This window comes from Chaetodon trifascialis, chromosome 21, assembly GCF_039877785.1.
Source record: "Chaetodon trifascialis isolate fChaTrf1 chromosome 21, fChaTrf1.hap1, whole genome shotgun sequence".
Lineage (NCBI taxonomy): Eukaryota > Metazoa > Chordata > Actinopteri > Chaetodontiformes > Chaetodontidae > Chaetodon > Chaetodon trifascialis.
Window position 1 is genome coordinate 15,059,926 of NC_092076.1, and position 17,370 is coordinate 15,077,295.

The window sequence follows — 17,370 nt, forward strand, 5'->3', positions numbered from 1 at the left end:
AGAGTACATAACTAAACATCACCATTTATTGCCTAACAGCCTTCAGTTTCTTAACTATTCCTGAGTCCAAGCTAAAAAAATGAAAGGTGATCAAGGTTTTTGCTATATTGGCTCCTTGGCCCCCAAAACAGCCTTATACTTAGCATGAGTTCAGCTAAAACTGCCTCGCTTTGAAATGTTGTCTTAAAGGTAGTTCAACATCTTGGAAATATGTTTATTTGCTTTCTTAGTAAGAAGGCTGATACGATTCTTAGATTTTTCCATTCAATATGAATCTACAGCCAGCAGCCCATTAGCTGCAAAGGGCACAACATCAAGCCTGGTCACAAAATCCACCTTCAAACGCCTCTGAAGCTCACTAATTAATATGTTAGGGCTCGTTTGTTTCATCTGTACGAAACCTGACATGTAAAAAACACAAGTTGTGGTTTTACATGGGTAGTGTGTGGGAGTATTTCTTGGCCAGGCTCAGGTACTTTCTGGAATCTTTGCTGTCAACCACACAGCGACAGCAGAACTCCAGGGAGTCACTGCGCTCAGCCAAGAAAGAGTCCTGCACACGTTAAACAAATGAGATGTAACGTGTTAATTAGTGAGCTTTAGACGTGCTGTCAGGAAGAGTTTGTTACTGAGCCGCTTCCTGCTGTTTCAAGTCTCTATGCTAAGCTAAGCTAACCGGCTGCTGGCTTTCAGCTTACACTAAACAAATATAAGACAGCTTTTTTCTCAGAAAGAAAGCGAGTAAAAAAATGTTGAACTGCTCATTTAAAAGCCGAATTTCTCAATAACTGATACATCTTCTTACCTTCACTTGTATTTTCCTTTGTTTTTTCTGCTCTGTAGTATCATTATTTACTGTATTTAACCATTGCTTACGCCCTGTCACTGTCTTTTCTTAACTCTGGAAGGCATTTAGTGTGTCTTGCTTAGAAATACACTTTTATCATTATTACCTTCAGCGCTAATGCTCTGTAAATCTCTTACTATTATTGTTTTTCACCCTGTCTCTCATCTTCCTTTGTTCCTTCAACAAAGTCATAGTGCAGTATCTTTAGAGGTAAGGCCTGTTTCATTAAACCTTGTCTGCAGTGATATATGCACACTTCAACTTTGTAATGCCTCTTTTTTTCAATGCATCCTCCTCCTCCTCTGTCAGAAAAAGCCACCAGAGGGCGCTGGAGTCCCTGCAGGCCAGCCTGGATGTGGAGGTGAAAGGCAGGGCAGAGGGACTGAAGCTGAAGAAGAAACTGGAGGCCGACCTCAACGAGCTGGAGCTGCAGGTTGACCTGCTCACCAAGAACAACACAGAGCTCGGCAAGAACAGCAAGAAGATGCAGCAACAGATTAAGGTCTGATGAGAAGTTAAAGAATGATTTTTTTTGTTGTTTTTCTTTAATGATCTGGAAGACTTCCTCACACACTTACTGTCCCCTGTCCCAGGAGCTGCAGGCTCAACTGGAGGAGGAGGTACGGAGCCATGAGGAGCACAGGGAGGACCAGGCGGCCATGGAACGACGCTGTGCACTACTGGGCAGTGAAGGGGAGGAGACTCGCACAGCCTTGGAGACTGCAGAGAGGGCTCGCAAGGCCCTGGAGACCGAGCTGCAGGAGGCCAGTGAGAAGTACAGTGACCTCAACAACCAGGTGATGCATAGAGGCTCTTTGCTTTGTGGCTCTGCAGAGGCATCAGCTAAAACTCAAACTTAGGCTCATGACCTTCTCAATGTTTGCTCTTGTGTGTTCAGTTCCAGTCGGCTTTGAGCGGGCGGAGGAAGCTGGAGGTGGATCTCCAGACTCTACAGCAGGAGCACGAGGAGCTGCAAGGAGAGCTGAGAGGATCCACGGACAAGGCCAAGAAGGCCAGCTGCGAGGTAGAAGACAACTGGTATTAACCGTGATGTCATAGTTGGAGAGATGTAACGCATGCATTTTAAAGGGATGGTGTAATTCTTTTAGTTGGCGCGAGTTGGGGAGGAGCTGCGCCTGGAGCAGGAGCACACCCTCCACCTGGAGAGAGTGAAGAAAGGTCTGGAGGCTCAGATCAAAGACATGAGCGGCAGGCTGGACGAGGCTGAGCAGATGGCTCTGAAGGGAGGCAAGAAGATCATCCAGAAGTTGGAGGGAAAGGTACAAACCGAGCAAGACATTTTGATGATGTTTCTCATTGTGATTTATTTTGAGGAAACCAAAAAAAAAAACTATATTGAGTATCAACATCTGCTTGACAGAAAATAGCTGAGTAGATTCCAGGACCAGACTAACTTAATAGGGTGTTTCGGGGCATAAATGAGCTTTCTTAAATCTGAGAAAATAACCATGACAATGCCATCCGCTTGGTGACTGCAAATTTGAAACAGAACGTCTGTTTACAAAGCGGTGCTGCAGAAACATTGCCAGGCAGAGAAGATCTAATGACATGCTAGCTCGTTGCATTACTGGACTCTGTAACCTCACATCGAGTGCTGCAGGATACAGCATTTTTGATCTGGAGCCATGCAAACCCTACTAGCAATATTAAATCAATGGATTTAGTATCCTCTGACCCTGCTGGCAGACTTAGAGCATAGTTTTACAGGGTGCAAGAGACTGATAGTAATCAGCAACAACAACATGTGCCTTCATGAGTGTAAAGCCTTCACACACACACACACACACACACACACACACACACACACACACACACACACACACACACTGTGAGGTAAAGTCACTGCTGTGTGTCTGTGCGCAGGTGAAAGAGCTGGAGCTGGAACTGGACTCGGAGCAGAAGCGGCACGCTGAGACAGTGAAGACACTGCGGAAGAACGAGCGCCGGCTGAAGGAGCTACTGTTTCAGTCAGAAGAGGACCAGAAGAACCAGCAGAGGATGCAGGAGCTGGTGGAGAGGTTGCAGAACAAGATGAAGGCCTACAAGAGACAAGTGGAGGAGGCTGTACGTCACCGTGCTTACACGAAATCCCACACAGCACAGGTCACTTGATGAGAGTCCTGTCTGTTCTGATCACACACACTGTTGTCACTGCAGGAGGAACAAGCTAACATGAACCTGGCGAAGTACAGGAAGACCGTCCACGAGCTGGATGACGCTGAGGAGCGAGCTGACATCGCTGAGTCAGCGCTCACCAAGATCAGGACCAAGAACAGAGGCAGCTTCGGCAAAGGATACTCCTCTGTAAGTTAACTACCATACATGCATCAGGCAGACCCTCCTGAAATCACGTCATCAGCTCCAGCATGCTGTCTGCATGCAAGTCAAGCCACACCACACAGCGTTCCTCCAGCGCCACCACCAGGTCAAGCCGCATATTTGTCCATTATATGTATTCATGAGCAAATACCTGCCAAGCTAACAGCATTCCAATCTTTCCAATCATTTTTTCATGTTTTCTTAACCGCAGCGCTTCCCTCCTCGTGTGTCTGGAGCCACAGAGGAGGGATAATAACATCAGGGGGGATTTCATACTGGACAGGCTGTAGCTTTTGGAAGTTACCTGCTTGAACTAACTCAGATAAACTTTGTACAGCATTGTCACACAGGAGGGGGGCTGTGAATTTTGTCCCCCATCAGTTACAGGAAGCAACAAGCTATGCAAGAATTGGCTTCTTTTTTTTTTAACGATCCTAATGAGATAGTGTTGCTCTGAGTAATGATTGGCTAATGAGATCTGTCTGTGCTCCACCAGGGTTACAGCACCCCGTACCCCCGCCTAGCAAGGTCACCCAGCTCTGTGGGCTCAGAGGGCAGAGGAGAGAAGATCCTCAACGACGACAATGAGTCCGTCAGCTCCCTCATCCCGGCGTATCTGGACTCCCTCAAGAAGCTCATGATTGACTAGAAACCTGGCCGAGACAGCTCCAGCCCTCTCAAGACGCTCAGTGTCTGACGTCTTTTGAAGAAGTGATGCGTGGTGCAGTATGAAGTGAGGCTGAAACTGCAGTTTCTCAGTGGTCAGAGACAAACCATTCAGTGTGCGTCACCTGTCTGTGCATACTGTACATTCCCTTGAATCTTTCTCCAGTGTACTCATTCCTTTCTCTCTGTTCTGACTGCAGTCTGTAAGATCACACCTTTAACAACACACTCCAGATTTAATCCAACACACTTTTTATACATTTCATAATGTGATATATGTAAAACGGAGAAAATGTGGAAAACTGTACTGGAAGTCTTCCAAAATCCCACTTAGGGTAACACTTCATTGCAGTGACACGTTACAGGTCATTCATAAACTGTCAATTAATTATGAACATCCTTAACAAATCAATGATTTGTAAATGTCACAAAAATAATTAAACATCATTAATCACTTGTTAGTTATGGCAGAAATGTCTGAAGCTGGTAATTCAACAGCGCCTCGCCTTCACTGAATGAACAACGTAGAGAAGCTACAGCTGCAGTGAACACGTGCTAAATTAAACTGCAACTGCTGCAGACTCCATAAAAGCATTTACATATAGAGAATTTGTAAGTGTTCATCAGCTAATGGCTTATAAATGTAACCAATCATTGTGATGAAGTGTTACCGTGTGTGATATGCGACAAGGTGCCATCAACACATTGGTTATTTTAAGCCAATAATAAGAAATGCAGTGTCATGTATTTTACCTATCTGTCCAAGTCCAAGTGTATCTCTGTCTGATCTTTTAACCTCATCTTTATCTCTGCCTAAACCTTTACCCAGGCTTGGCCGAACCATTTTATTGTTGAATGTGTTTTTTAGGAAATAAAAAACTTTTTTTCATTTATTACGCGTTCCCCCTCTTTTCATTCAGTGTCCGCACAAAAGTGTCACACAGAGAGCCGAAACAAACCAGAAAGGAGCGCGTTATGACATAAGATACATATTTTCCTTTTATTAATGAAAAAATGCCAACCTTTAGCTGTTAATGCACAAAAGCGTCTCAGTCCTCTTCTGTCAATAGTCGAGCAACACTTGGCAGTCGTACTGATCAAGACGTGGTGGTAAAATAGCATTTTGTACAACATTGAACTTCTGCAGGCAGCAGCACTGACACTGAATCCAAAAACTGTAGAATACTAAGAGGGCTGTTATTTCTACTGCATATAAAACACTTTGTACAGTTCATATATTAACAGTACCAAATGTCTGTATACCCAACTGTCTTTGTGTCAGATTCTACTCTATTGTATTCTACATCCTTCACTCTACTGCCTCATTGCAAATCACACATCCCATATGTACACCAGGCTGCCTGCGAACGTAAGCGCCACACTCCCAGCGCAGTAATAACACGAGGAACAATGAAGTTCTCTACAGAATAGTTTTCATTAGAACAGCAACTTACAGTATAGCTATTAAAAATCATTTGGGTATAAAGTGCAGTTGGATGATTTTTAATTCTGATTAAGAATAAATGAAGTAAGCCAGAGGTGGAAAGAGTGGTCTTGAGCTTTAGAGTTCATACTTTTTTCAGAGATGTGAGGAGGATTTGTGATTTTGGTTCCCAGCAATTGACCATTTGCTAAACCCTGAACAGACTGTCAATCATAGCTTAGCAAACGTAGCTAAGGCTGTGACGAATGGATTAAACAGTGTCTTTAGCTGCTCTAGTGTAAGCTCCAAACTTGATGATGTTAGTGGCTAACATTGGCTTTACTACCATCTGTAGACACCTAGCATCATTTCCAAAAAACAAGGGCCAGGTCATTAGCAAATTCTCTGGAACATCCACTTCATGGGAGCCAATGGTGCCAATTAGCCAATGTTTCATGTTTTCATCATGAGCTTGTGAGGATGTGAACTTTTTGTGTGGGACCTGTTAGCGTTAGCTGTAGTCTTTTAACATCATGTATGTAGCCATTATGTGCAACCCTTTAGAGACAAATTGGAAACTTTTGTCAGCTGGAGACAGAATTTTACCATTAGCATTAGCTTATGCTAGCTAATTACAGCAAATAAAGTCCGCTAGCGACAGTTGTCATTTCAGTCGACAACATCCACAAGTTAGAAGATGATTTTCTTTTTTGGAAACCCAATGTGGGGCCAGAATGGTATGGATGCAGCATCAGTAACAAGGGAGTGGGGCTTAGCAAACAGTCAATACCTGCACGTGGTGGATATTAGTACTAAAATACTTAAGTCTTATTCTGGGACACAGTAATGCAACACTCTCAGGCCAGAATGCATCTTGCTTAGCAGCATCTGTTAAAGACTTTTTGCCAACAACTTGCAGTTCTGAGGTCACATGTGCATCAACACACACGTGAGTCAGAGAATTACCCCACAGAGCAAAAGCACACACAAACTGTAGCGTTACACTGCTGCATGACATAAAGCTATTCAACATTTACAGGTGTTAAATGTTCACTGTTGGTGCTTCTTGATCATTCGCCTCACAATTCACACTCATAGTTCCCATTTTCCTGCGCTGCCTCAGCTGGGCATCGGCATCATAACAGGAAGCTACGACCTGCCATTATGTGACATCTTCATTTATCGCTCAGGGTTCACACTAAACTCCCCATATACTGACATCATCCTCAGCAGCTTGCTTTTAGGAGTCACAGTTGGATCAGCAGGGGAGGGAAGAGCCCAGCGCAGATTTCAGGCACGGTGCCTGCGGGTCCATTTGTCTGAGTGTGAGCTCGGGAGTAAAAGTGTGCATATGCAGAGCCGTCGGACAGCACTGAGGTCAGATCTCTATGTCCACTGGCCTGATCTCTCCAGTCTTATTCTCCCGCACCCACAGCTCTCTGTCTTTGGCCGGGTCCACGCATTGCAGGAGTTGGTCCACCGGCTCCATCGTCTGGACAAAGAGGGAACAGCAGTCAGTTGAAGCATCACATTACACACCCACATCTTTTGCTTGCAGCTAAGGTGATGCCTCATGCTTTGGGGGGCATGTACAGGGGCTCCCTCTGCTGGTGCAGGTGGAATGACGATGGGATTCAACTCAAATTTTAATCTCCCATGAGGGAAACTTGGTTGCTTTTAATGTGCAATAATGCCTACACAGGAGTTCTACAGCCCTGCAAAAGACACTGTATCACTTCAAATACAGACAGAGCTGTATAAAGCTTTTTAGAATTGTTTTTAGTTGTAATAGTGAGCTGAAGTTGTACTTACACTTTGGTTGAACATGTCGGTCTCGTGCCGCAGGGTGGTGTACTGACACAGATGCTGTCTGATCATCTCTACTCGCTCCACCTCCAGCCGCTCCAGCTCCTGCGGGGAGGAGAACAGTTTGGGGTGGCTGAGTCAGAGAGAAGTCTCTACACTTCCATCTGTCTACGCTGAGCAGAAACAACGGTGTGCAACGCTAACAGGGGACTTAGAAATGATTTGACAGGACATAAAACGAGCCTGAACGCTTTCAAGTCGTCTAAACAAATGTTAAGATCCAGAGGGAGCCCTGATGCATACTCGTGGTTGAGTAAGAGTGCACATGAGCATGTGTATGTACATAGGAATAAAAATGATAGGATAAAAAACTAAAATGTGAAATCTTAATTATTCTAATAGTTCTACAGTATGTCACTGTGTTGTGTTTCGTTCTTTATTATTTGGCACTGGTAGTTTCTTTACACAGTGTTATGCTCTGTGTCTGCCAGAAAAGGTAATGCAGTATTTTTACTGGCTCAATTTTCATAACACAGTTCAATTAGTGATGCAGTAACACAAAATGTGGTGACACTTCCAAGTTTGGACCCAAACTGATGATTTCTTACCAGACTTGTGGTGACCATCTCCTCAAACCATTTGGACTGACACTGGTTATAAAGGTCGACGCAGCGCATCAGATCGTCTCCTGATAGAGGGAAGGAGGAGAAAACGATCAAAGGCTTTTTAAATGGAAATCAATGTGCACACAGGACAACAGACCTGACAGAATGTCACTGCTAACCTTGTTTCTCTGAACAAACCGTTCATTAAACTGTATAATGCCCAATTCCTCCACTAGATGGTGCCACTAGCCAAGTGTTCTCTCACATCTGATGCTTCACTGTAACAGACATGCAGTATTTGTTCCACCTCACTCAGCTGATAGGATTACCCCAAACAGCACAGACAATCTGGACTGATAATGGATTTCATTATGATACCATGAGCAATGATAAAGGGAAGGGTCTAATCTGTCTTTCATTAATGTTGCAGTCTGTATCCTGGTGACAACAAAAACAAACACTAATCATCTGTGAGATTAAATCAGAGAGGAAATGATGCTGATCACTCAGCAGATGACTCTCCATCAGCTACAGCCAGTGTCTGCTCATACACCTGCTGCTGCACATTAATATTGTACTCTTCTTTTAGATAAAGGAAATCCCCCCAAAAACGGCCCTTCAAAGGGTTCCATCAGGCCCACCTTCACTGTTTCCTGCCACCTACAGTGCTAACAAATGTGCAGTTTTCCGAGACGCGTCTAACGGTGAATGATCATGCGTGGTCCAAGGTCCAGGCCTCTCAATCAATCAGCAATTTCAACAGGTCTGGAGCTCCAATCAGAGCTTTGTTGTAGGTAAGACAAGAAAGGGAGTCACTCATCTTCTTATATAGACAGCTAGCTGCCTAGCTACATTCAAAAAGAGCAGCAAACAAATGGCCACAAATGTGGTTAAAAGCGTGCATCAGATGGAGGCAGCAATACCTTTCACACTACAAAAATATTGATTATGTCAGCTTTCAGTATGGAAAAATAAAAAACCATGGCAGACAAGTTGGTCTGTTGGAGTTAAGAGCTTATCTCATGTATATAAAGTAGCACTTTGCTCAATCTATGCAACACTTGTTCTATATATTTCTATGTACACCTACTTTAATGTACTTGGCATAACAGATCAATGTTTATTGTGACTATTACTTGTTTATCCTGTGAATTGTTCTCATAACTGTGTTCACATACAGTGAAGTGAAGATAAATGGCAAGAAAAGGCAAAAGAGCTACTGTTTATGCTACAGATAAGCCGACAAATTCCCTTTTAACATAAAAACCAAAAGTAATGAACTCCATAAAAGGGTGATCATGGCCGTAAGTAGTTGGTACAAAAATGTGAGGAAATTGCTGATATATGGAGACATAAATGGGCCGACGCCGTGCGCAGCCTATTGCAGCGAGCGCGTCAACCCATAATGAGTCTTTGTTATGAGCATACAGATGCTGTGCTTTAGTTGTTTTGGCATCAGCACCTCTCTGCTTCCCTCACACTGCAGTCATCATCACTGGCAGCCAGACGCTATGAGCACCGTCAACAACTGCTGCTGTTTTTCTCCCTGGTTGCATAAGCAGCACGGAGGAGGGATGACTGTGTGTGTGTGTGTGTGTGTGTGTGTGTGTGAGAGAGAGAGATGAGAGCCAGTCTGGATGGAGGATTCGTACTTGTGTGTGACAGCATGCGGTCGTGCCTGGTTGAGTCATGACATCACACTCCGGCGGAGAGTCTACATCTGTTTGCTTTTAGCCAGTCACTTTCGTCAGGTTGCACACCTATTAAAGACTTTTACAAAGCAACCCGGCTGCTGCGGCTAATGCTACTCCTCCGCCACGCCTCTTTTTCCCTTCGCAGCCGTCTAACATGCACACTGTAAGTGTTTTCACTGTTTTCACAGCTGACTGGATAAGCACAGATCCTGTAATGCAAGTGAGACAATGACATGTGTGCGATCTCCATTCCTTGCTCACGTTCAGTAGAGACTGATGAACCTGTCACGTCGAGGCAACACGGAGGCTGCGCTAGTGGCTGCTAGGAGTGCTTAAAGGTTGTCACGTCAATCAATTGCGGGCAACAGTTCTAAGGTCTGGAATCACGTCAGGGCGAACACATGTACCTATTTAACAAGCTTACATGGGGCTGAGCCATAGGTCGAAAAGTTTTTATCGTATAAATAAAGTCACTGTTTCTGTTGAGTTTCAGGAATCCCTGAAGCTTAAACTTCCCTAGATTCAGATCATTAAAATGACCAAGAGTTATTGGATCTACAAACAAGAGTAAATCCTAAAAAATCAACTAAATAGCAGACAGAATAACAAACTGCAACATTCTTGCAGGTTGTTCCTCTGAGAGCCTGGGACGAGTCTAATTACTGGTGCTTGAAACTCCGCACTTGCACTCTGTGTGCATTTTTGGTTTTAACAACATACATCACACACCAGTCTGTATTACGTCGAGCTTTAAGTAACCTCTATGTTGCTAAAGTCTTGCTGTACCGCCGACGCTGTTACCTCGAGGTCAAGGTTATATATATATCAGAAATGTTCTAATGTTCTCACTGAGGACATGACTCTTTCACATGTTCCTATTGATTCTATCACCACGACCCGAGCCCACTGTGACCGTTACAGGATAATGCTAAATACTGAGGTGCAGTGTCACAGCAGCACTAGCAGAGAGGAGCCATCAGCACAAAAATCAGCCTGACTTTGTGGGATGGATGATTTTTGCAGTAAGATTATTAATGTGCATGTATGTGTGTGCATCTCCCTGAAGGACTCTGGAGTTAGTCCACGCCCACGCCTCTCTGTCAGTCTGCTGTGAACACAGTCTAGTCCAGCAGGGAATGTTTCTGACCCCCCCCCCTTCCCATGCCTCTATTTAAAAAAAAACTACCAGTCTGGCTCGAAGTGCTGATAAAGCTCATGAGTCATGTAAAAAGACAAACGGCATCTCGGTTCGCAGCCAATCTCAAGTGACCGCACCAGTGAAGGGCTAAAGAAACACTGGATGAGGACACAGAGTCATGTCTAGAAAGTTAACCATTTACAGGACTGACTCAGCTCTGCTGTCGGTGGAGTCTCATTAGTAGCTGGACTGAGACAGAAACCACTGCTGACCATCCTCACACGATCCTGCATCTGGTGCAGGGGGACTTTTATGATTTTAATGATGAAATCCAGATCCACATATCTGCTATACAGAGCACTGCTGCGGTCCAAACGCTATTTTCTTTGCTCACTGGGTTTAGTAATGCAGCTTAAATAACATAACTGTTGGTGCAAAGTGATTTAGAGGCAAGAACAAACATGGGCCTGTCTAATACATCTTGATTTGTCTGACCAGACTGTATTGAAATGCATGGTCCCCAGAGGATGGAAGGTTGGTGAGGTAGTGCCTATTTGCATGGCCAACAAGTCTCTCAGTAGCTAGCTGGGAGCATGGTACTTTACACCATCTCTCCAAACTAGTCTGCTAATTATCAGTTAGCAAACTCGCTAGCTTGGTCACTAAGGGGACAATAAGTCACACAGTTGACACAGTTTTAAAAGATATATTTGTCAGCAGAGGCTAGAACAGCTTCTCCATTTTGGACTGCCTGGTTCTCTGTTCACTCAAAGGACAGCACTGGCAAAACAGTTTGCTGTTGATCACCGGCGCCACGGTTACCCAGAGTTGAGCATGACTCAAAGGACTTGTGCAGATTTCCATCAGATCTGCTTCATATGCAGATCCACTGACTTTGCTTGTTAAGTTTGGTGTAGCTGAGCCAGTGTTGCTCCTTTAGTGGCTGAAACATGTTGCTTTTTTTGTCACACAGTAGCTGCTTTCCTTGTTTACAGAGCTTCTAACCTGAGAAGAATCTGATTACATTCACTGTGCAGACGTGTTTTTAAGAGCCTCTCCAAAATCTGGGGAAACACTTGAAAGCTTGGATTTTTGAAATCTCAGTTAAAAATGACCAATATGTCACCCTATGTTTTACGACACATGCGAGCCTGCTGGGTGGTGCTCCTCCTGTCTTAAACAACAAACAGTTGAGTGAGACGTGACCCTACAGTTTGACCTCTGACCCCCGGCTCTGACCTGCTTGCGTGGATTTCCTGCGGGCCTTCTTGATGTCTTCTTCAATCTTGTTGCTCAGTTTGATCTCCAGCTGCTGAGTCTTCAGCTCCAGCTCTTTCTGCCTGTCAGCCAGAGCTTTCCGGGCCTGCCGCAGATAAGGGACCGAAGTCAGAGACATGCTCAGATCTCACTGCTGCACATATAGAAAACTTTTTATCCTAAAGCTGCCCTCTTATTATGCTACTTTTAGCAAATGGGATGCTTTTAAGTTTCATGTCTTTAACAGACATGTAGTGTTGTGGAAACAAACATCATTCTAATTAAAGTCCTAAAAGTCTGCAGCTGTTATAACGTTACAGTCTGCCTCCATTCATCACAGTGATAATGCAGTCTGCTACAAACTTTCTCGGCAGTCATCCATCTTCTAGTGTTAAAGCTGTCTCCTCTCAGCCGACATGACCAGTATCTTATTTCCTGTCCCGCTTTAAATGCTCAATACTCCATCAGATGGGTTTAAAGAGAGACTGTTTTGTCCCTTCGCCGAGCGAACGCTGCTCACATGACAGATGATGCGAGAGAGATTTGCAGTTGCCTTCGGACTTGAGGTCATTACTTTTCATTGTACATATACAAAAAGCAGGAAAGATTCCAGGGATGGGAAACAGCCGCCTGCTTATGAAAGAGACGTGGAATTTTAATCACCAGCGAGATGATTCCTGAAATTCAGCTGCTGCCAAGCAGAAGGACAGAGCAGTGTTACCCCTGAGTCGCTGCGCTTGTTTTTCTATCTGTGTGTGTGTGTGTGTGTGTGTGTGTGTGTGTGTGTGTACCTTCTCCACAGCTGCGTAGCGGCCGACCAATTGCTTCCGCAGGTCAGCGATGTGATGGTCGAACCTCTTCATGTCCTTTTTGAAGTTCTCCCTGAAGGTCAGAAAAGGCTTCTCCACTTCACTCTGCAGCTGCTCAAACACAAAACAACAACAACAGTTCAACACTTTGCAGCACAAGATAACAGAAGGCTAGAGCCACAACTGGAGAGGGTCCGCTAGAGTGAGAGGTGAGACGTCTTGTAAGGAAGAGTCCTCCTAAGGACTTCATGAAATGAGGTTTAACAATGTCAAGAGAGTTGTCTTGTTCAGGACTTAAAGGAGCATTGGCTAAAAGTCGCACATTCAAACTGAAAATGTGTGTGCTGTTGATGTCAGTGTTTGATTTTAGCGGGTTTACTTGCAGAAACACGTTCTTAAATGAAAGAAATGGTTTCCTTGAGTGCTGTTTTTAAATCTACCCTACTCGGGATGAGAGGATAACCTTTCTGCAGTATCAGCTCATGCAACAAGTTCATCTTAGAAAGTGTAGTCAGTGATAAGTTTAGCATTAAGTTGCGCATAACTCTCTTTGTGCACCTCGCTCATGTTAAAATGCTAACATTAGCAACTAACAGCATTGATGGACACAATCTCACCTTACGCAACAAGCTAAACATTAACGTCACATTATTTATTCAAGAGCGATGAAATATATATATCATCTCAATTTGAGCCACCAGTCGAAGAAAAACTAAAAAACTTTTATTGTAATGAATAGGGCGCCATCTTGGGAAACAACGTCCAATGCATCCATGCTTCATTCTGGAGACTGGACAGCCTGCCCTCTTCCCATTGTCTCACAGGCATGAGACCTGCAGTCAGACTCTTTTGGCTAATGCTTTGTATTTTGAGGCAAAACATTGTCAGTATGAGCTTGTTCAGCTGGCAGGCTCACACTGATTCTGAAATAAAGTCGGAGGCCAGAGCTGCATTCGCCGTCTTTGTCTATCACATTCAGCTGAACGGTGAGGACAGCCAGTTTGCAACAGGACAAATATAGAAAAAGAATGTCTCGGAAATATCATTTCCACTCAATTCTATTGTTTTTCCCCGCATCAGTCTGTGGCAGGAGGGAAAAAATGATTATGGTGAGGCATACAGGTGAATTTCAATTTGGTGTCACTCAGCGATAATGTGTTGTGTTGACTGCCCAGAAATATGCACAACTTTTGATTACCTTTAGATCCCTGATATCTGAAAAGAAGTCTGTCAGGAAGCTTTAAGTGTCGAATGACAATATAAATATAAACTCCGCATGCATATAAAGTGGTGTTGAAGTAAAATCAACACCACTTTATATGCATTTCCAGCAGAAAGTCATGAAAAGAATTATACTATTTAAACTTCAGTCGTGATAAAGTTATGAAAATCACTTTAATCCCCCCTCTATATATCTGATTTAATTATCCAAAAACAATAATTAGCTGCATGCCGTGTAGTTGCTTTCAGCATTATGTCATCATCCTGACACACTTGGGTTAGTTATGATTAGAAACGGTTTGATTTTTCAGAGACAAACGACAACCAGAACATCAGATATCAAGACTGCTTCGCCTCTAAAACGGCGTGCAGCCTGAAAACTCACTGCTACACGAATGGGACAAGATAACGTTATTTTTGAAATGAGTAACTTGTGAGTAGCACGGGCCTAAGTGGTTATTTGATCCTAATAAGCAAATGTGGTGCTCTGGCCCAGCCGTCAGTGATGAATGAGATCTGCAGCTCCCTCCTGCCACACTGGAAACCATCACTCAAAGTTAATTTCCACTCAAATCCTTCCGTCTCCTACACGAACCTGGAGCTGCGCCGCACATCTGTGCATCTCTGGAGGATAACATCACCGCCTCCATTTCCTCCGTCAGTCCAGCTGTAATCCTGGCCTCTATCTATCGTCTTGCCTCTCTTAACTCTCAAGACAAACTCATTCAGCACTTGCACTTCCCAACCCTAAAACCCTAAAAAGAGCAGCCAAAGCCAGCAGTGGAGACGCAATCTTGAGCCGGGTTCTTTGGCTGAGCTCAAACTTTCAGTCTTCCTCATTAGGAGCGAGTCACGACGGGAGTGAAAAGACGGCGGGTGATGAATGTTGATTCAGAGCCTCAGTGTCATATGTGTGTGCTTCAGCCCACAGAGCCATCATGAAGCCCTTTACTGTATCTAATTACATTTGAAGGCAGTCTGTCTGCCTGGTGAGTCACGTGCTGTAGGCTGCAGAGCCCACAGTCAATATGGAATCATATTCTGAACAACCCCCATTCCAAAGAAGTTGGAGCACTGTGAAAAACAGAAATAAAAACAGAATCCAATCATTTGCAAACAAAGCCAAAGCACTAATATCCTCAATCCAGTCATGTGTTCACAAAGTGGTGAACCTCGCTCCGTCCTTGCTTGTGAACGGCTGAGCCTTCGCTTGGTCGTGATGCGACAAATCCACATTAAAGTCAGAATCTGGTTTATTACCACACATGTAGGTTTCCACGTTTAAGGATAACATGAGCACCATGATGTGCTCATTATGTAAAGATAGTTGAAACATTTTCTGTATAATATGCAAAGCAGCAGGAGGGATGAGGGGATGTGGGTGGCTTTTCTATTTTTTTTCCTTTTTCCTCTTGTATATTATGTCAATCAACTGTAGTTACACTTCAATCCATGTAAATGCTGTGGAAAGCCAATAAAACGTTAGCACCCGACAAACGAGGTTTCACAAATTTTGCAACAAACTGAAATCATTACACGAGCATCAGACAGTAGCTCACATTTACACTTCATTGCACCCAGAAGTGAAGTTAAATTTAGAGATGCTAAATATACAGCATTATCAGTGAACATAAATAGATCCAATTCTGCTTGAGGCAGCGCAAATTGAAGCAAAGATGTGTCAATATTTCACCTTGAGAAAAACATTCCCACCCCCAGTATCCTGACACTTTATGTCTCCAATTCATGGCCATGCACAGACAAGAATACAAGGAGAAGAAAGACGAGAAAGAGGTCACACAGCAGCAGCACACGCCACACACATGTAGCTAGTGTCTACGCTGCTAACTAGTTACAGCTAATGTCTGTACAGCCGCTACACTGGTGGACTTCAGCAGTCAAAAGCACCTCACATTCAATCTTTACGGACATAAATGAACATAACTTCAGGTATGGGCTAATGAGAGGTGGAGAAAAATGTGATGAATTACCTTTGAGGAGAACTTTAGGTGAACCTCAGCTTCATCTGCCAGGCTCTTCTTCAGCTGAGCCCAAGCCTCCCCCAGAGTCCTGAGAACAGATAAAAAGGAGAGTGAGGGAGAGTGTGTGTGCGTGTTTAATATCCTCCACAAGAAAAGACCACACACACTTCTGCATAAAGACATGCGGGGAGGGCCGAAAGTGCCGAGGAACGCATGCACAGATGGAGTTCAGCAGCAGAGCCGGTGCAAAAGTTCACGGATACACAAGTAACCAGTAAATCTAGAGAGCTGAGCTGAGGTCCACAGCCAGTTCAACAGATGATCAGGATGTATGGGACATGAGATACGGCTCAGCTTACTCTCTCTGCTCCGAGTTCAGCGTTCTAACACGGCTGGGGGCAGTAACGCCGAGAAAGCTTGCATTGTTTTGCAGATAAGCCTTGAAATTAAGTTAGCAAAGGCACATTACGTAATAATTATACACCACTTGTCTTTTTATTAGGCCACACATTTGTTTGGATTTGAAGAAAGCAGATGATTCATAACCAGCCCTGACAGAAGTGGAATGAGGCAGAAAGCCTCTTCATATTTCTTCAAGCTGAGGACTGTTAAACAATCACCCAGCAGGCAGGCAGTCGCAGCCACAAGGCTTCGGGTCCAGGACTGACAGTCTTTATGGGTAAGCGGGCTACTTCAAAGCGTCGCTCTGAATGGAAGACATGTGTGGAATTCCCTCAGACTGACATCCAAAACATTCCTGACACCGTCAGGGTAAAGTCTAGCACCTGCAGCTCCAGCGCCACCACAGACGGGTCAGCTTCAGTGTCACACATGCACACTTGAGAGTTCAGATGTGCTTTCCTGCTTTGAATTTAAAGTCAGACATTCACACACGCACACCCAGTACAAGGCTTTTAATGTCAGTGTTCACTTTTTTTTAACTGTTTTTTTATTAAACATGGAAAAACACAGCACAGAACATTCCTTGACAACATCACAGAGTATGTATGACAGTGCGAGAGGAAAAAAACAAAACAAAACAACAAGACGAAACATTAGGGTCCAGAAGCTGAATAATAATAATGAATGAAAAATAAGTGAATAAATAAATGGACAGTTAAGATAGGATATTACAGCACAATGTGGGGTTCCCCTCAGTTAGAGAGGTATCTTGCTGTAGGTAGCCACCTCCTCAAAAAGATATCAAAGCTTAATTGTAATTGAGCAGTTAAAGCCTCCATTCCATACACCTCCCCCAGCTTCCGTTGCCACTGTGCCACTGTAGGTGGCTGTGAATTCATCCATTTTATTGTCACCATTTTCCTAGCAGTCATCAAGAGGAGATGTAACAGGTACTTTTGGTTTCTGGTATACATGTCTTCAGGCGTTAAATCGAAAAGAAACTGACTTGGGGTGAACAGCAAAACACCAATTCCCAGAACTTTATCTATCTCGCTTTTTACCCCCTTCCAAAAAGGAAGCATCATTGGGCAATCCCAAAATATGTGCGAGTGGTCGCCAACCATTCCGAATTCTCTCCAACAGTATATTGCAGTTGGGTTATCTACAAATTTGGAAATCA

At 44.0% G+C, this 17,370-nt stretch overlaps 2 protein-coding genes across 3 annotated transcripts in view; one reads left to right on the forward strand and one right to left on the reverse strand.

Moving 5' to 3' along the window:
• The window catches only part of LOC139350109 (myosin-16), a 45,541-nt gene extending 40,796 nt beyond the window's left edge, over positions 1 to 4,745 (forward strand). The window contains exons 17-23 of the mRNA XM_070991218.1: positions 1,157 to 1,349; positions 1,441 to 1,644; positions 1,746 to 1,871; positions 1,957 to 2,127; positions 2,732 to 2,932; positions 3,026 to 3,172; positions 3,684 to 4,745. Of these exons, the coding sequence (XP_070847319.1) occupies positions 1,157 to 1,349; positions 1,441 to 1,644; positions 1,746 to 1,871; positions 1,957 to 2,127; positions 2,732 to 2,932; positions 3,026 to 3,172; positions 3,684 to 3,836 (1,195 nt within the window). The 3' untranslated portion in view covers positions 3,837 to 4,745. The remainder of the gene's footprint in view (positions 1 to 1,156; positions 1,350 to 1,440; positions 1,645 to 1,745; positions 1,872 to 1,956; positions 2,128 to 2,731; positions 2,933 to 3,025; positions 3,173 to 3,683) is intronic.
• An 89-nt stretch (positions 4,746 to 4,834) lies between these two features.
• The window catches only part of gas7b (growth arrest-specific 7b), a 49,864-nt gene continuing 37,328 nt past the window's right edge, over positions 4,835 to 17,370 (reverse strand). For both annotated transcript variants that reach the window (XM_070991219.1, XM_070991220.1), the window contains exons 9-14: positions 15,798 to 15,876; positions 12,568 to 12,696; positions 11,759 to 11,882; positions 7,691 to 7,770; positions 7,089 to 7,187; positions 4,835 to 6,768 (exon numbers count right to left, since the gene is read on the reverse strand). In XM_070991219.1, the coding sequence (XP_070847320.1) occupies positions 6,655 to 6,768; positions 7,089 to 7,187; positions 7,691 to 7,770; positions 11,759 to 11,882; positions 12,568 to 12,696; positions 15,798 to 15,876 (625 nt within the window). In that variant the 3' untranslated portion in view covers positions 4,835 to 6,654. The remainder of the gene's footprint in view (positions 6,769 to 7,088; positions 7,188 to 7,690; positions 7,771 to 11,758; positions 11,883 to 12,567; positions 12,697 to 15,797; positions 15,877 to 17,370) is intronic.